General features: G+C 42.7%; 1 protein-coding gene across 1 annotated transcript in view; it reads left to right on the forward strand.

Moving 5' to 3' along the window:
* The window catches only part of COL4A5 (collagen type IV alpha 5 chain), a 173,344-nt gene that overhangs the window by 84,467 nt on the left and 69,807 nt on the right, over positions 1–19,070 (forward strand). The window contains exons 20-30 of the mRNA XM_066581716.1: positions 361–534; positions 824–907; positions 1,716–1,808; positions 2,764–2,834; positions 2,992–3,183; positions 5,958–6,126; positions 11,438–11,530; positions 11,855–11,959; positions 12,056–12,153; positions 12,423–12,573; positions 16,184–16,297. Of these exons, the coding sequence (XP_066437813.1) occupies positions 361–534; positions 824–907; positions 1,716–1,808; positions 2,764–2,834; positions 2,992–3,183; positions 5,958–6,126; positions 11,438–11,530; positions 11,855–11,959; positions 12,056–12,153; positions 12,423–12,573; positions 16,184–16,297 (1,344 nt within the window). The remainder of the gene's footprint in view (positions 1–360; positions 535–823; positions 908–1,715; positions 1,809–2,763; positions 2,835–2,991; positions 3,184–5,957; positions 6,127–11,437; positions 11,531–11,854; positions 11,960–12,055; positions 12,154–12,422; positions 12,574–16,183; positions 16,298–19,070) is intronic.

Genomic DNA, 19,070 nt, shown 5'->3' on the forward strand with positions numbered 1-19,070 from the left:
CAACTAAGAGAACTTCTACTTCATGGGAGTTAATATAGCCAAAACAAAAATGCCATCAGACTACACGCTGTCCTACAAACTGAAGGAAGAAGGGTGAACAACAATGTGGGGATTAGGCAGTGCATTGGCCATCTTGGGTGGATGAAAGTGTGACCCAGAATCAATGTATCAGAGGGCATTGGCCAAAGAAGACCAACAACAGGTAGTATAACTGCCTTCTGGGGTACCAGGACAAGATTTTGTCCCCAAACTGGAGAGTCGTTTTAATTCCAGTTTCAATCAATGAAAATTTGGTTAGTAGTGCACTTAAAATCTAGAAGTACTGTATATGGAAATGTATAATCTCTTGTATTTTGTTAGGTACTTCTGCTGCAGGTCCTCCAGGCGACAGTGGTTTTCCAGGAGAAAGAGGACAGAAAGGAGATGTAGGCCCTCCAGGAGTATCTATACCAGGCCCTCCTGGTGAAGATGGGCTTCCTGGATTTCCTGGACCTCCAGGACTACCGGGACTTCCAGGGTCTTCGAGTCCTCCAGGTACATGTCTTGACTGATGCTTAATGTACAGTGTTCTTACAACTCTTCACTGTTCAGTCAGTTTATTTTTATGGTTGAACATAAACAGAAATACGGGGAATCTTTTATCTGTGACATATTAATGTCATAAAGCCATGTTATCTCCAGTTATTGAAGAACATTGATCACATTGCTATTGTATGCATTGCATCCCGTTCAAGTACATCAATACATAAACCAGAACCGCGATAGTAACCTGTTATTTATGGCACACTCTATAAAAATGTGTCTGATGTTTTTTCATATTCAGTTGGAGAAGTATGTATGCCAGGATCACCCGGCCTTCCGGGTTTTAAAGGGGACCCAGGACTTTCTGGAGAAAGAGGACAAAAAGGTAATGTTTTTAGTATTCGTATTTCTTACACTTGTTTGCTTGTCTAACAAACATTCCCAAGTATTGTATATTCAACTTTTAAAGTTATTACTTGATAGGCTTTTCCAATAGGCGAAAACATCTTGAAATCTTGGGAAAAGTAACATTTGGATCTACTGTACATATAATATGTAACACAACTTGACCAAGATGTAACATCATGATGACATTAAAAGACTTTCCAATCCTCTGTCTGACGTCTGCAGACATTATGATTTAAGGCTGTACAGCTCCGATGTTGGAAGACGTCCGTCGGGGTTCTCTTACTGTATATTGGCAGCCTCTCTGCTGTAGGAGCCTATCCAATGTGTCACCTCATGCAGTACTGGCTTTAGCCAGCAGATAGCGCCATTGTATAACGGCAGAAAAAGAGTAAACCCCCCCCTAGGAAAACCAGGATACAAATTGGATTGGAAAGGGTTAATGTTCCCTGAAGTTGTGTGTGGTTGTTCTTTACATCTACTGTGTAGATAATGCCACTCTCATGTATTGTCACTGTACGTCGCGAGCACAATTTTCGCATGTGCGACACATGATGCCAATAGCTCATTGATTTGTATTGGGCCCCTCACACCAGCGTTTTATCTTGCCGCGTAGTACACACGAATACACACCGATATAGTGCATGGGTATTATTGGCACACAACAAGTATGCATGTCGTTGCACACTTTCTGCGTACCTGTGCGCAGCACGCTGACGTACAGGGTTGTGTGGGCCCAACCTACGTCTGTGCTGGTAATAAAAAGCTGAAATGTTTTATGTCTGCAGGTGACAAGGGAGATACGTGCTTCAACTGTATAGGAAATGGCATCTCAGGTCTTAAAGGAGAGCCTGGCTCTGCTGGTCCTCCTGGGAACCCAGGTAAATAAAGAGCTTTTGATTTTTTTTTAATAGCGTTGGACAGATATAATAGTTTGTTGGAGGAGAGAGCTATAAAATTAAAGGGGATGTCCAAAACTTTTCAAAATTTGGCAGAGATAAAGAAAAAAATTTTAAATTACTCTCCTTATAAATGTGCTGACGATCCGGTACTAGAAGCTCCTGCAGTGTTCACATGCCACTTTTCAATTCACTTGCCTGTTGCAGTCAAATGCTGTCTTCAGTGGTCATGTGTGCATGAAGAGTACATGACTGCTGAGAACACGGATTGGCTGCAGTGGTCACATGAACGATGAGCTAAGTTATGGTGCTCTTATACTTGCCCTCTCCCTGAATCCTGCGGTGCCCACTGCTGAAGACTGCTCCCTGCACATCCCCCAGCAGCACCAAAACTTAGTTTATAGCGCTGTGGTGATGTGACAGGTTCCCTTTAGGTAATTAGTACTCACTTTTGCACTAGAGCATTTCAATGACTCTCTGTAGATTGTATGGTATATAAAAGCAAACTACTGCTTTGTAGTGCTGGAGTTGTAGGTTCATATCTGACCAAGGGCAACATCTGGATGGGGTTTTTAGGTTCTCTTTCATTTATTCCTGTTGTTCTTCTCCTCCTCTTCTGAAGTAGAACAGATAAGTGTGGTGGCTTAGTTGTTAGCACTGTTGCTGTGCAGTGCTGGAGTTGTAGGTTCAAATCTATCCAGGGGCAACATCTAGATGGACCTTTTCAAAGTCCATGCAGATGTTATTGCTGATGGGATTTCAAACTAGGACCCCATCACTGAAAGGCAACAGTGCTAACAACTGAGCCACATTCATAGAAGAATGCACACACGCTAAAAATCCCGACCCGGTTTTCAGACCTCAGGCTGATTTTATTGCCTGGCCGTTCACGACGAACAACACTAGGACTTACCTTTTTTTTTTCTTATTTTTATAGGGTCGCCCGGTTTTAATGGACCAAAAGGTGATCCAGGTCTTCCCGGTTTGCCAGGTCCAGTTGGACAACCTGTAAGTGTTAATTGGGCTCTATGTCTATGACTGTAAAACAAATATATCCAAAGTTTATCAGCATGTCATCTTTGCACAGTTTAGTAACCTTTATATATGAGAAATTGTAATTAGGATTGTGATGGGTATCTAATGCCTGTATATTTGTGCCACACAGGGATTTCCTGGTTCTCCTGGTATCTCTGGCCGTCCTGGCCTGAAAGGAGACTCTGGTGATGTGGTTTCACTACCTGGACTGAAAGGTGATAAAGGTGACACTGGATTCCCAGGTCCAGCGGGAAGCCCCGGTCTTGATGGTCGTGTTGGAAGAGATGGAATACCAGGACTTCCTGGGCCTAAGGGAGAGGCGGTATGCATGATATTTTAAATGGCCATACCATTTTCAGTAGGGCCTCAAGCAGATCTTATTCTTCTTATCAGTAGGGTATGTCCTTACACACTCTGACCCTGTCCAGTCAGTGCTGATTGTATCAAAGTGTATGGGGACGCAGGCTACTGACAAGGATAAAAGGAAAAATAATAGCATGCCTGTCTCAAGTCTCAACACAATATCTTTCAAGTCTGTATATAGGCATGAGTGCTCAGATTCCTAATGAATTGACTTATAGCTAAAGCCTCGAGGATTAGTATGAATTGTTCTAGGCATTAAAGAGGACTTTTCAAAATGTTTTTCTCTTGAGGACTGCTAGGTTATCAATAGATGATTGGCAGGGGTCAAGGGGAGTTACATCTGCAATACCAACCTGGTCCGCTGCACTATGGTCAGCGTTTCCTGCTTACTCCACTGACTGCAGTAACAGGAGTTCCAGGAATCAGCTGATCGGCGAAGATCTGACTGGTGGGTCCTCACCGATCATCTATTGGTGACCTGTTGGTCGTCAGTGGAGAAAATAAAAAAGTCCCGAAATACCCCTGTAATTTCTTGAGATACAATTTCTTAGTGTCAGTGTATACTTATCTGACTTGTGCATTCCATATCCCCAGAGTATAATTCTTCTGCTGAAGAATGTGATGTACCCTGTACTGGCAAGGAGACATCATTTGTACAGTGTGCCAGCATTAATAAATCTTCTTATGAATGTCTGCATTTCACTAGAAACAAATGTTTAGGTTATGTACAGCGCTGTGTAAAGGTTTTAGTCAAGTGTGGAAAAAATGCTGCGAAGTAAGAATGCTTTCAGAAATAGAAGTGTTAATAGTAGATTTTTAGCAATTAACAAAATGCAAGAAAAGAGAAATGTAAATCACATCAATATTTGGTGTGACTGCTCTTTACCTTCAAAACAGCATCAGTTCTTCTAGGTACATTTGCACACAGTTTTTGATGGAGGGAGGTTGTTCCAAACATCTTGTGAGGGACCTTCTACACTGTTGAGTAATAGTGAAGTAATTGCTCTTGGAAAATTAATGGTGGAGGTCTAACTAATGGCCGGGTAATAAATGGTATAGCATGTGATATGGCAAGAGCCCTCATTGCTAGGTCACTGGCTCTTGACTTGTTACTATTGGATGTGCCACGTACTTACAGAGCTGCTCTACTGAACAGAGATACAATTGATGGTATTCCATCCTGAGGGCTCAGTCAGATGAGCGTTGTTTTTTGTGCACCTATGTGCGAAGAAAATAAAAAACGCTCCATGCGTTAGCAAAATGCGCGTGATCATAGCTCTGTGCCTATTGCTTCCAATGGGGCCGGCACTACTGCAACCAGCCCCATTGAAAGCAATGGGATGCTGGTAACCCCTGCAATGATTTTTGGGGCAGGGCTTGAAATATAAGCCCTTCCCTGAACATCATCCCTAGCTGGTGTAAAAAATTAAAAAAAAAATATACATCACCTTCAGCCGCTGTCGGGGCTCTGGCACGTCTAGCAGCTTTGTCCCCGGCAGTGCCCTGAAGCTATTTCAGCAGGCGGGGATTTAAAAATCCCCACCTCCTGAAAGGGCTGGGTCTGATTAGCTGAGCGCTCAGCCAATCACGCACAGCACTCAGCCATTGAATGACAGCTGAGCGCTGCCAGTGATTGGTCACAGCGCTCAGCCAATCACAGGCAGCGTTCAGCTGTCATTCAATGAATGGCTTAGCGCTACCTGTAAATGGCAGAGCGCTTAGCCAATCAGATACAGCCCTTTCAAGAGGCGGGAATTTTTAAATCCCTGCCTGCTGAAAGAGCATCAGAGCAGTGCCGGCATGGAAGAAAGAACACGCGCCGGATCCCCGACATCAGCGGAGAGGTGAGTATATGTTTTTTACATTTTTTACACCAGCTATGGATGATTTTCAGGGAAGGACTTACATTTCAAGCCCTTCCCCGAAAATCACTGCGGGGGTTGCCTGCAACCTATTGCTCTCATTAAAAGCAATAGGAGAAGATCGCGATCCTCTGCCACAGCTGTTAATTGGGTAAAAGGGACAATTCAATTAAAGAAAGACATAGCAGGTGACCATGCTTACCGATATAATGGTATATAAATACATACAAGGGAGTTGAAAACACGAATCCCCAGCAGCGTGCAGATTAAGCAAAGTACATATGGAGGAGCGTGACCAGGTGCAAAATACTAATCAACAGCCACTCATGACCACCAAACATTGGGATAGTGAGAAGCTCGTATTATACCTGCACATAAATGAGGCATGTTAGGAGTGTTAACCACACAGGTACATGTAGTGCACCGTGCATGTTAACAGCCTGTTCGTGACACCACAATTTGAGTAGGTGGCTGTTTATCAGTAGTTTGCACCTGGTCATGCTCCTCCATACGCATTTTGCCTGATCTGCATGCTGCTGGAGACATTTGGTGATCTTCTGGTTCATTTTGAAGTAATATGGACTGAAGCAAACTTTTTGCACAACTTCAGCGAAGTGGCAAAACTGAACTTTTAAAAGTTAATTAATCAATGAGGAGAACCCCATTACCCAGACCAGATTTTCTAATTCAGATCCTTCATATATTAGGCATTTTCTTTGAATGGATCACTCATCCAGAAGACCATTTTTTAATGTAATTTTGAGGTGCTCGCCTTAAAGAGGTTTCATTGTATAAATAAAACAACTATTTCATGGTTATTTTGTTTTACATCATTGATAACCAGAAATATTCTAACCCTTATTATTTCTAGGGTGGCTCTGCTTTTAAAGGTGAACGTGGCCCTTCAGGTGAACCTGGCCTCCCTGGCCTTCCAGGTGATAGAGGTCCCCTGGGTCCTCCTGGCTTTGGTCCATCCGGTTCTCCTGGTGAGAAAGGAGTTCAAGGCGTTTCTGGTCGACCGGGAGCACCTGGAGCTCCAGGTAATTAAACTTGCAAATGCTACAAGGTATATTTGGTATTGCAGAAATAACTTTGTGTTTAACATTACAAAGCCTACAACCTACTGTATATCTAATTATTTCACTCTCCGCTTTAGTCTCTGCCACTTAGCTATACGTTTTAGGATTATAGGAAGATTTTTATGGTACGACAAAATAATATCGGAACCCAGCTCTATAAGAGTGTTGAGAAAAATGGGTACATTTTGATATATATAGGCTGCTGGCAGCCAAACTACTATTAACAGCTTCTCGGAAGTCTGACGTTCTGTCAGCGTCTTCAGAATGGATATCCAAAGTTGATCATGTGTACAGGTTGGAGAAGGTAGCGTTTTGGGAAAATTGGAATAATAAAAAAAAATTATAAAACTTTGCTTACCCTAGAACCCCACTGTTGCGGCGGTTCTGGGATTGCCGCCTTGCTGAGAGTCTGCTGCTGGTTTTGGAGCTGTTTCTGTATCTTCTGGCTCACTGGGTGTGCTATTTGGTGTGACGTGCTTAGTTGCACCGGAGGATGTTTATTTGGGCTATTTAACCTGTCTGGAGAGTGAGCTGAACTGCAGTTGATACTCAGTCTCTCCATGACTGGGCTAGCAGTCAGAAGGTTCCTGCTGTATCATTCAGTTACTTGCTGCAGCGTAAAGCTAAGTACTGCATTTATATTGCATTGTCTCTTCTGTGTATTGCAGCCACTTCCCTCACTTCCCTGCCATGTGGCCCCTTGTCTGATGCTTATCAGGCACCCTCCTGAGGCTGAGATTTTTTACTTTCATTTTGACAGTTTAATTATCATTACCATCTATATTCTTCTAGATAGTCTACAGACCATAAGTATCCAATCAGGAGGATCAGCTTTGATCTCCTCTATTATAATTGTGTGTCAGGAACTGTATGATTATCAGTAACTGGGACAGGAGTGCCTGTCTTCCTCCCCGTATGCAGTTTCTGTGGTAGGGATCATGCAACAGCATCACACAGACTGAGAATCTGACTACAAAGTGAACCCCAAATAGATTTGAGCTAGTCATAATTAAGAACACATGACTTAAGAAAAGAGGCTAGGAGATTCAGACAGAAAGAAATAACTAACAAAGGCAACACTAGCTCACTTATATATATACTGGGTGAATAGCTACATAATGAATGAATTTTTAAAAAATCATCAGAGTGGCCCTTTAATTAGACATTGAGGCCAAGGTCAGACGAGCGTCTTTTAAACGCTGCTACAGCAGTGTGTAAACCACGCTTCTATAGCAACCGATAGGTTGCTATGGAAGCGCTCACAAGGACCCTTTATAGAAGCGCAGAATCTGCTCTTCTAAAAAAGAATGGACAGCAAGTGCCGACTTGCCTGTCAGCTCCGTGGTGCGCGCTGTCCAGGGTGCTTACCATAGGCTCCTATGAGAGCTGTGGAAGCAGACTGGCTGCAGAGCTAGGGGCACCCCGTTAACGCGCATAATCCCTGCATGTCAGCAGCGTGGTTTATACATTGCCTAGCAGTGTGTAAACCACGATCGTCTGACCGAGCCCTAAAGGTGTTTTACAGGACTTTATATTGATACTTTATTGTGGCGTTCTAACTCCTGAAGCATTCGGAAAACAGCAGAATGAAGAGTAGCTGGCTGCCCATAAATTTCCACTACAGAGGAAATGTGATATAAAGAGGTTTTGCTATGATTGAAAGTCAACCCCTATCCACAGGACCAGGGATAACTTTTTGATAGCTGGGAATCCAACCTCTGATCCCTCCACCAATCACAAGAGCGGGTTCCGAAATGACCCCGAATGAATGAAGTGACAGTCGAATTCATCCTGCAAAAACAAGGCTTCACAGGCTATGTTGGTGGAAAACTAAAAGAAATTAAGGAATTAAGGCGTCGTTAAATATGCAGTTGATTAAAAATCACTGCAGCATTAAATACCATACTAGTCTGTGTCCTTAAGGGGTTAAGGAAGTGAGTATTCCATATTCCTTTATTTTACACCATTCACTAGACTTTTAAACCCAGGCCGTACACACTGAGGTGCCATACTAACACCATATACCTCTCCATCAGAAATGCATCATATTATTTGTTTAGCAACATTGAGTAATTTATAAGAAGTATCCCAAGAAATGGAATAAGTTCTTAGTTTGTAGAAAGAAGACAATATGCATTAAAACCGTTGGTTACAAGAAAAGACAAAATACTAAGTGTCCGATTTTTACGACTCAGGCCTCGGTCACACGGACATTTTTAGGTCCGATTTGCAGACGCGCTTGCGATCTGCAGATTTATAGACCCAATGCAAAGCAATGGGATCGGTCACATGTCCGTTTTTGATGTGGATGTGTCGATAAGTTTAGGACACGCCGATTCGCAGAACGCATGTAACTGCGTTCTGCGCAAATCGGTGCTTGTATATGCGCTCAATGGGGCCGGTGGCAGCAGCGCCGACCCCATTGAGAACATATACTAAGATTGTTCTCCTCTGCCACAGCTGTGCCACAACTGTGGCAGAGAAGAACAATGTTCTCCCATTGAAGTCAATGGAGCCGGCTGTCTTGCCGGCTCCATTGAAAGCAATAGGCTGCCGGCAAGCGCTGGATGAATTTTTGGGAAAGGGCTTAAAATATAAGCCCTTCCCTGAAAACCATCCTGAAAATGTGTAAAAAAAAAAGAATACTCACCTTTTCCCTGCAGCCGGAGTTCAGCCGCGTCCGGCCGGCAGTTCTCCTGAACTGCTCTCTGTAGTATTCAGCAGGCGGGGATTTAAAATCCCTGCCTGCTGAATGGGCTGCCTCTGATTGGTCACAGCCCTCACCAATCAGAGGCAGCTCTCACTCACCCATTCATGAATGGGTGAGTGAATGCTGCCTCTGATTGGCTGAGCGCAGGGACCAATCAGAGGCAGCTCCCAGCTATTGAATGACAGCTGTGGCAGAGGATAGCGGGCAGCGCTGGGCCGCTTCGCTGAAAACGCTGCGAGGTGCAGATTTTTCAGCGAATCGTCGGCCCCGGTCACGCGATTTGTGGATACGCATCCGTTATGCGATCCGCAAATTGCGCGAAAAAACGCCCGTGTGACTGAGGCCTTATTCACGCTCGTGGACATTTTTTCACATGTGACTATCAATACTTTTATTTCTTTCTGCCTAAGTATTGTAACTAGCTCTTGCAGTTGCCAGTGCACAGCATACAGTTAATTGGCATTTTTCTTGTCTTCATTTAGCGGCTTGATATTGATTATGACTGCCATCTGCTGCGCCGTCACTGCCAGCTCTTACTACATGGGAATCTCTGCATATTTGGTCTTTACAGGAAGAGACAATACAGAATACTCCATAATACAGTGTAATCTAGAATCCCCATCACATTAGCTTTAAAGGTTATATACTGTACTCTTAATTGAAAGTATAGAATTATATATAGTGAAGTACAATGAAGGAAACTTAATGTAATGTTCATTTTGCTTCTCTGATGAATCCCCTCATATATATAATGGTGAGTCAAAAATTATTCTCACTCCAGTTCTATTAAAACTTTTGATGGCCGCACTGTCTTATCAACGCTTTCCGTTATAGGTCACTGTGTTCCCAGTCACTGCTGTGCAGGTCTGAATGTGTTATGTCCGTTAATTAGTGACTGCCGTCCAAGCAAAGATGGCTGCCCCATTGTGATTTGCACAAAAGAAGGGCAGCGTATAGCGATACGTTTTTTGTGGCCGGACATCTGTCTGGGGTTGATATTTATTGAAGACTTTGCGCGCAGTATGTAGAAAGTGTTTTTGTCTTGAAGAAGTATGTATGAATGGATAGGGAAGTTCAAGGAAGTGTCAGCCATGAAGAAGGAGCTGGACACCGATCCACAACTGATGCCAACATTGAGCAACAACAACCAACAATACTCACTACAGAGCTGAAGCCTAACATTCAAGCAAAATGCAGATGACTGCTATCCAAGGGTGTTGTGTTGTTACATGGCAATGCACATCTGCACACACTGTTAACACGCTCCAAAAACTTTGTTTTGAGGTGTTAGAGCATCCTCCCCATAGTCCTGATCTTGCCCCATCGGGCTGTCCTGATATCACCTGTTTGGTCCCCTGAAAGAAGCCCTAAGAGGATGAAGAATCACGTCTGATGAAGAGGTGAAGATGGCGGTACATTCATGGCTCGCAGTTCAGCTGAAAACCTTTTTTAATAAGGGAATACGAAGGCTTGTTGACAGATGGACCGAGTGTATTAAAAAGCAGGGGGAATATGTTGAAAAATAACGTATTTATCATTTCTGAAATTAGATCAAAATTAATTCTACAGCCAGAGTGTGGATAATTTTTGACTCACCCTTATAATATTCCCTTATACATAATAACACATGGTGGCTCAGTGCTTAGAACTGGTTTGAATACAACATCTGCATGGAGTTTGTATTCTCTCATTGTGTTTGCATGCGGTTTTTTCCTGGTACTTCAGTTTTCTCTCACATTTCAAAAACATACTGAATAATTGCTATCGAACGCCATATTCTAAAACCCATGATGTTTTGGAAATTGGGTGGTGTGAGGTCTTTTTTTTGCAAGGCAAGCTGTAGTTTATGTTGATACCGCCTTGGGATACATACACCTTTTTGATCACTTTTTACTCAAATTTTTGGAGAGACAGACTGACCGAAAAAACCCTCTATTCTGGCACTGCGTATTTTTCTTTAATAGCACTCCCCATAGGGAATAACTAGTGCTATATTTCAATAGTTTGGACTTTTACAAACACAGTAACATCAATTATGTTTCTTTTTTATGGTTTAGATTTTTTATAGAAAACTTTTTAACTTTTAATATTTTTAAGTTTGTTCTGCATTTTTCTTTTACATTTCGCATTTGGTCCTCCTTGGAAGATTTGAACTTGATCACTTGTACAATATACTGCAGTACTTCTGTATTGCAGTATATAGAACTTTTACTTGTTGGCAGGGCTTAATAGGCATTAATCTCTTTTCAAGGGAGACATGGGGTGGGGAAAGCCCTTCTCCTCCAGCTAGCTGCTTAAATGCAGCGGTCAACGTTAACCATAGTATCTAAATAGTGTAATCAGAGCTAACTTTTACTACAGCCATCGTCGGCAGCTTTTAACTGCTGAAAACAGCTTCTGCGTCTGCTCCATACACCTTCCGTGACAGCGTGACATATATTTACATGTGTGGTTGAAAAGGGGTTAACAGAGAAAGCAGCTCTTTATTCAATCTTTCAAGCTCCTTAGTTGTGTGGAAATTATTGGTTTATTGCTTCATTCATTCATTCATTCATTTTCTAGGTATTAAAGGAGCACCTGGGCAAACAGTAACGGAAAAAGGTGCTGAAGGTCTTCAGGGTCCCCCAGGTAGTACAGGTCAACCAGGAACACCAGGTGAGGGTCTGCAGTGTTACTCAATAAACCCCTAAAAGTAAACGTCAAATACTTAACCCCTGATGTAGCATTGCATATTATATGGATAGTAGGTGTTAACGTAATTTGAAGCACCTTCGGGACACTTCCATCTTCATCTACAGCTTCTGAAAGAAAGTTGTGCACAGCTGAGGTTATTAATGTTGCTGCGCTGTCAACAATATGATTTAGGCATCTTGGGCATGGAGTCTATTTTAGGCAATTTCGTCTATGCATTAAAAATTCTTACTGAGCCATGTCCTGATCGTTTGTTTGCATTTATTGAGTTTCTGTCTGTCTTGTTAGGTGACCCCGGTCTGCCTGGACAACCTGGACTTCCAGGTCTTACAGGAATGAAAGGAGATCCTGGAGTCCCAGGAATTGGACTTCCAGGACCTGCTGGTCCAAAGGGTATGCGCTAGAATATTTATTACAGGAGTAGAATGGTATCTATTTACTATTTATTTTAGAAGAGTGAGGAATGGACAAATATGTCTTGTTTATCAGGGTTCCCAGGTCCCTCTGGACCACCAGGACCATCAGGTGCACCAGGAAGGACGGGATCAGATGGAATACCTGGACAGCCAGGTTTCCCAGGACCAAAGGTAAAGGATAAGATCGGACACATGTGTATTACTTTATTGTAAGCAAAAGGAGATTTGTCAGATAAAGATAAAGAACGGATAACTGTAGAATTGCCAATGAACAAAATGTTTCTTGTTCCATGTGGACGGTTGCATCTATGTAGATATAATTCTATTGCAATAATATACAGTGCATGTAACTTCAGTTTTTGTTACCTTGGTGTTCCCACCGGCCAATTTTCTTAAACTTATTAAACTGCATTGTAACTATGTTTTGTCCTAAATAAAAGGGTGACCCAGGATTCGGATTACCGGGACTTCAAGGGCCACCAGGTTCCTCTGGGTTAAAAGGATCTCAAGGACCAAAAGGAGATTCTGGCTTCCCAGGGAATCCAGGGGCTCCAGGGAGGGCAGGATTTGATGGATCTCCTGGATCTAAAGGTATGGAGTACTTGTTGACAAGTGAGGCACTGTTTATACAATACCTTTAAGTGTCACTTATACGACGGGAAGCTGTAAAGTTCTCGGCCCGACCCACTTCCAGACATGTATGCAAAATTTGTCATTCTTGCTCTAAAGTGTGTTCTTTTATGGCCTTACCTGCCAATTTTCAGGATAATAGCACCATTTTTTCATTCTCTTTCACATCACTAAACGATAATGAAAACAAAGGTTTGGTACCGCGTTAGCCAGTAGAGCAAAATGTGATTGTTCCCAGCAAGAGAAACCAAGTAATCTTGTAGATATGATACCTTTTAATGGCTAACAAAAATACATGATGTTACAGCGAGCTTGCGAACCAACGCAGGGTACTTCTTCAGGCTTAAATGGATTGGATCTATAGAGGCATGGATATTTATACACACTTATAACATACATACTTATGACAAGTCACAGATATGGATGCGATTGGTTCGCACTTAAAAGGAATTCTGCAACAGCAAACAAACTTTTTTGTCTAGGCACTGGTAGCGGAGTGAAAGTTTTATGGTCCCTAAATTACTGTTGGGGGGGGGGGGTCGTCAGGCTAGAAATGCTACAAGAGGTGCACAAACATTTTTGGCTAAACATTGATAAGGGAGTGAAAGTTTATGGTCCCTGAATTACTGTTGATGGGGGTCTTATCTGTGTAATAAATGTCTCATACCTCCCATTCACGCATAAATCCTGGGGAACAATTTAACCCAGTATTCAGCGTGTCAAAAGTTGTTATCAATTTATATTCCCAAATTCTTCTGTGGTTTTGTGACTTGAAACCATCCTTCAATATCAAAACTCTCATATCCCCTATGTCATGTCCATGGTTAGAGAAGTGCTCGGCCACAGTTAATTCTCTTTTTCTGTGTTTAATCGTGTGGCAATGAGATCTCATCCTGGCTTTCAGTTTCTTTCCTGTTTCTCCAACATAAAGACCCCCAACAGGACATTTACTGCACAAGATCAGGTACACAACATTGGACGTGGAACATGTGAATGTCCCTGGGATCTTATAGTCCTGCTATGTGTTGGGGATCCATATCTTGTCCGCAGTCAGTAAACTTTCACTCCCTTATCAGTGTTTAGCCAAAAATGTTTGTGCACCTCTTGTAGCATTTCTAGCCTGATGACTCCCCCCCCCCCCAACAGTAATGTAGGGACCATAAAACTTTCACTCCGCTATCAGTGCCTAAACAATAAAGTTTGTTTGCTGTTGCAGAATTCCTTTTAAGTGCGAACCAATCACATCCATATCTGTGCCTTGTCATAAGTATGTATGTTATAAGTGTGTATAAATATCCATGCCTCTTCAGATCTTTTCCATTTAAGCCTGAAGAAGAACCTTGCGTTGGTTCGCAAACTCGCTGTAACATCATGTATTTTTGTTAGCCATTAAAAGGTATCATATCTACAAGATTACTTGGTTTCTCTTGCTGGGAACAATCACATATCACTAAACGAAGCATGGCTGAGAACAATTTGGAATTCTCCAGCACTGAACTGTGAGGCATCGTGAAGTTCCTGTCCATGTAGAATAAATACCAAAAGAAATTCATGAGTACTTGGGTGACCATGCCTGTCATACTCAACTGAAGAAATAGTGTGTCAGCTTTCAGCAGGTGATTTTTTTTTTCCACCCAAAATACTGAGATCTAGAAGACCCATCACAGCGTCATCACCTGAAATTGTAGAGTGTGTTCATGACATGGTTTTGGAAGATAGGTGAATCTCACTGAACACCCTAGCGGAGACACTGCAGATATCCAAGGAACATGGCTGGAATATAACTCCTGAACAGTTGGATATGCACAAGCTTTCAGCCAAGTGGGTGCCAAAATGTCTGAACGCTGGCCTGAAGAGCATACAAATTAGCACTTTCAAGGTGATTTGCAAGCATTTTGAGGAATCCAGTACAATTTTTCTGGAACAGCTAGTGATTGTAGATGAAACATGGTTCAACCGCTACAATCGTGAGACCAAACAGTCCTCACAGTGGTGGCACTCTGGATCTCCATGGCCAAAGAAATTTAACACACAGAGGTCAAGCAGGAAAGGTCATCCTTTTTGGGATGGGCATGAGTATTTTATTACCATACTATCTTCAAAATGTCCAAAATATCCTTACAGAGTACTACTGTCACACTCTGGGCAAATTAATAGTAACCCTAAGGCTGAATGCAGATGGCCGGGTCGGATTCCGACTACGAGATTCTCGCAGCAGGATGTGACCCGTGCCCCTGCAGTGATCTGCGGCTTACTTGTCGGGATCTTCGCTCTGCTCTGCGGATGTGCTGGCTGGCGCACAGCCGCACATGTTCAGTGCAGAGCCGACGCGCCAGCGATGACACATCAGTGCATGCCTCTGCGAGGCTAGCACTGCCGCAATTTTGTTATTGCATGAGTTTTCCGCAATCAAAATCGTGGCTTTCTGCATAGGGTTACATAAATCAATGCAATCTTATGGCAGTGTTCAATGGCGGAAATTCTGCGTGAAATCTCACCATGGAATATCCACCCGTGTGCATTCAGCCTTATGGAAAAAAGAAGCGGAAAGCTACAAAAATATATGCTTCTTCTTCCGGACAACTCTTCTTCAAAGAAGGCTGCCAAGATAATTGATATTTTGAAGGATTTGAGGATTCAATGCATAGACCATCCACCCTACTCATCAGATCTTGCTCTGACAGACTATTACCGATTTTCAAACCTTAAAAAAACCTTGAAGGATCACAAATTTGCGAATTATTCACAGGTGATAGCAGCTATAGAGCAGTTTTTCAGAGCCCAAATATCCGAGTTCTTTTTGGAATGGCTAAAGAATATTCGGAAACAATGTAACAAGTCTGTTGAACTTCAGTGGGGATATGGTAAAAAAGCATTAAAGTTTTATGCCTCTAGCTCATTGCCTTCTAAGTTGGGCTGAGAACTTTTCAGCCCTCCTCATACTTCACATTATCAGTAAATCGTGGTAAGTGACATTGGTAAATTCTGTTTTTTATTAAAGGGGTGGTCTCGCGAAAGCAAGTGGGGTTATACACATCTGTATGGCCATATTAATGCACTTTGTAATATACATCGTGCATTAAATATGAGCCATACAGAAGTTATTCCCTTACCTTTCCTGCGCTGGCGTCCCCGTCTCCATGGCTCCGTCTAACTTCAGCGTCTAATTGCCCGATTAGACGCGCTTGCGCAGAAGGGTCTTCTGCCTTCGGGTCTGCCCGGCAGCAGCGGCGTTCTGGCTCCGCCCCCTTCTACGCGTCATCGCGTAGCTCCGCCCCATCATGTGTGCCAATTCCAGCCTCCTGGAAGTTAGACGGAGCCATGGAGACGGGGACGCCAGCGCAGGAAAGGTAAGTGAATAACTTCTGTATAGCTCATATTTAATGCACGATGTACATTACAAAGTGCATTAATATGGCCATACAGAAGTGTATAACCCCACTTGCTGCCGCGAGACAACCCCTTTAACTGGGATTATGAAAATGAATGTGTTACAAACAGCAACATCTGTAAATCTGCACAATTATATAATAAATCATTCTTCAAAAGACCTTGTACATCTTTATCATAGGTGACTCTGGTCAGAACGGACTTCCTGGCCCATCAGGTCCACCTGGGCTTCCAGGTATTGGTGGCCAAGGTCCTCCTGGCCCTCCAGGACTTCCTGGACCAGCCGGCCCTACAGGTAAAGCATGCAATCTCTCCGAACCCTTTTTTAAGTATAAATTGAGAAGGTATTTCAATCACAGCTAAAATTTGAAATACAATTTGATGACTGCTTTTCAGTCTTTCCCGATCCTTGATATACATACCATGCAAATCTTATAAAGTTAAATATAACTTTGCATTTTGCGGTTATATTGTAGTTTTGTTGTACATTGAAATATTTATACACCTTAGCTAAAATCAAATGTGATAAATGTATGCACCTCTCTTTATTATTTAATGGAATATCACGTATGATCCATTTAATAGCTGTTTTCAGCAGCTTTATTTAAAGGGGCTGTCGCCTAGTAATAGAATGGGTAGATGACACTGGCAATTAGGTGAAGAAGATATACAATCTAAACTATCTTAGGAACAAGTAGAATTGTGAGAAAGCAGTTACTTTGAACATTCATAAATTAAGTCCAAAGACATATATACTACAGAGATAGCTCATTCTATGGGGCCCTTAAAGAGAGGGCCCAGCCCTAGTTTGTCCTATACCCTTTGCTGTAGGCAGCAAATAACAGTATAGAACTTCCCTCTATGGACAAAACTAATTTAGTGGTCATGCAAAGGGCCCAATGCTCAAAAGTCAAACCTTTCTGTCCTGGAAGAAAAAAACGTGGTATCATAAATGGGGGATAATTTTGAATTTCTGTTAACTTATGTGTTATTTGGCCCTACAATCAATAGTGAGATCACATAAACTTACAAATATGCAAAGTAACTCCTAGATAGATAGATAGATATTAGATAGGTAGATAGATAGAATATGCTCAGATGCTCTTCTAAGGTGACACCGCCCCTTTAAAATGCTTATTTAATGACAGCTATATGTAGCATCAATATGATGTAATCTACAGAAACCGATGCAGAATCATCTTTCAGCACTAAAGTGGACTTAAAGTGTAAGGGTGCTTTCAAAAAACTTTTGACATGTCATAGGGACATGTTAAAACTCTTGATCGCTGGGGGTCTGGGTGGTGAGACCTCAACTGATTGCTAGAACAAAGCAGCTGAAGTGTTATCATTGCTCACTAGCTGAAGATAGACCCATAGACTTACTACTAAGCCCTTCTTCATCTAGCGAGCATTGATAGCATTCAGACAAGCACTTCTGCTTTTTTTCTACAAATTGGGAGGGTCTCAGCGGCCTGACCGACAATCAAAAGTTTTGACACTTTCCCATGACATGTCAAAAGTTTACAGAGGGCACAGTTACTCTTTAACAAAAGTCTTGCTGTAGTTTCCATTGTATTTCTACTATGTATATCCTGTTATCAAATAAGCGATTCCATTGCTTTATTGCACCTGTTATGTATACTAATGAACACTGAAAGCAAAGTTCATATATTGTGCTTCACTGCTGGTAACCGAGCACTTTTCAAGACCTGTTTTATATTTCCTTGCCACCACCTGTATGTGCGGCCACAACACCCAGTGCATAAGCTGCATGTCCTACAATGCACAAAGTGCTTCCGGAACACACTGTATTTTTGCATCATGCACCCTGCTATGCTGCGTTCACTGGCTGGGCGAATACAAGCTTTGGGATTGATTGCTACTAACCGCACGCTGATCATTTAGCGGGATGCATGCCTAATATGTCACTTCTTTCTTTCTCTCTTTTGCTTTACATTTTATTATAAAAGCACTGCCATCTATTATCTGTCTGCAGGGGCGTAACTAAAGGCTCAGGGGCCCTGATGCAAAACGTGAGCTGGGGCCCCCCCTCTATCTGTATCTGTACCTGTACCCATACCTAAACCATGCTGCACAGAGGCATGACTTGAAGCTTCTGGGCCCCAATGCAAAACCTGTAACTCGGCCCCCAACTATAATGCTTTATTCATAGTACTGGGCTCCCTATATGGAGAAGAGAGGCCTTATGAGCCCCCTAAGGCTCCTGGGCCCGGGTGCAACCGTATCCCCTGCACTCTCTATAGTTACGCCCCTGTCTGTCTGAGTCTGACAGGATGGAGGCTTTGAACAAACAACTAAAGATACTCATAGAGACCTGTCAAAAGTATTGATCAGTGGGGGTCCTGCTGCTGAGACCCTTGCTGATCGCTAGAAAGAGGGGGCTGCAGCGCTCACCTGAATGCGGTGCTCTCTTGGCTGTCTTCGCTCCTTAAGGCAGCTGAAGATGGCCGCATAGAAGTCTATAGATAGCGCTATACACCTCTATGTGACCGTGTTCAGCTGCTGGAAGGAGCCAAAAAACAGCGAAGACAGCCAATGGGGCTCAGCACTTGGGTAAGCACTGCAGCCCCCTCTTTTAGCAATTTGCGGGGATCTGATTTGCAGGACCCCCACTGATCAATACTTTTGATATGTCCCTATGACATGTTAAAAGTTAGCTGAAAGTGTAGCTACTCTTAAACAGTTTTTTAGCCTTGTGTGGCGCAGAGTGTAAGCTCTCGCTCATGACCTGAAGGTTGCAAGTTCAAACCCCTGAATGGTTCAGGTAGCTGGCTCAAGGTCAACTCAGCCTTCCATCCTTTCGAGGTCGGTAAAATGAGTAACCAGCTTGGTGAGGGGTAATAAATAAAAATTACCTGAAAGTGCTGCGGAATAAGTTGGCGCTATACAAATAACAAGATTTATTTATGAAATTGCCACAAGAACGTGAGGATGTGGAAGCATAAGGTGGAGAAGATAGTTTGAGACTGCATACTCTGTACAGAGCTGTAGAGTATATTAGTGATATGCATATATTGAGTAGTACAGTGATACGTACATATGAAGCA

Source organism: Eleutherodactylus coqui, chromosome 10, assembly GCF_035609145.1.
Source record: "Eleutherodactylus coqui strain aEleCoq1 chromosome 10, aEleCoq1.hap1, whole genome shotgun sequence".
NCBI classification, from domain to species: Eukaryota; Metazoa; Chordata; class Amphibia; order Anura; family Eleutherodactylidae; genus Eleutherodactylus; species Eleutherodactylus coqui.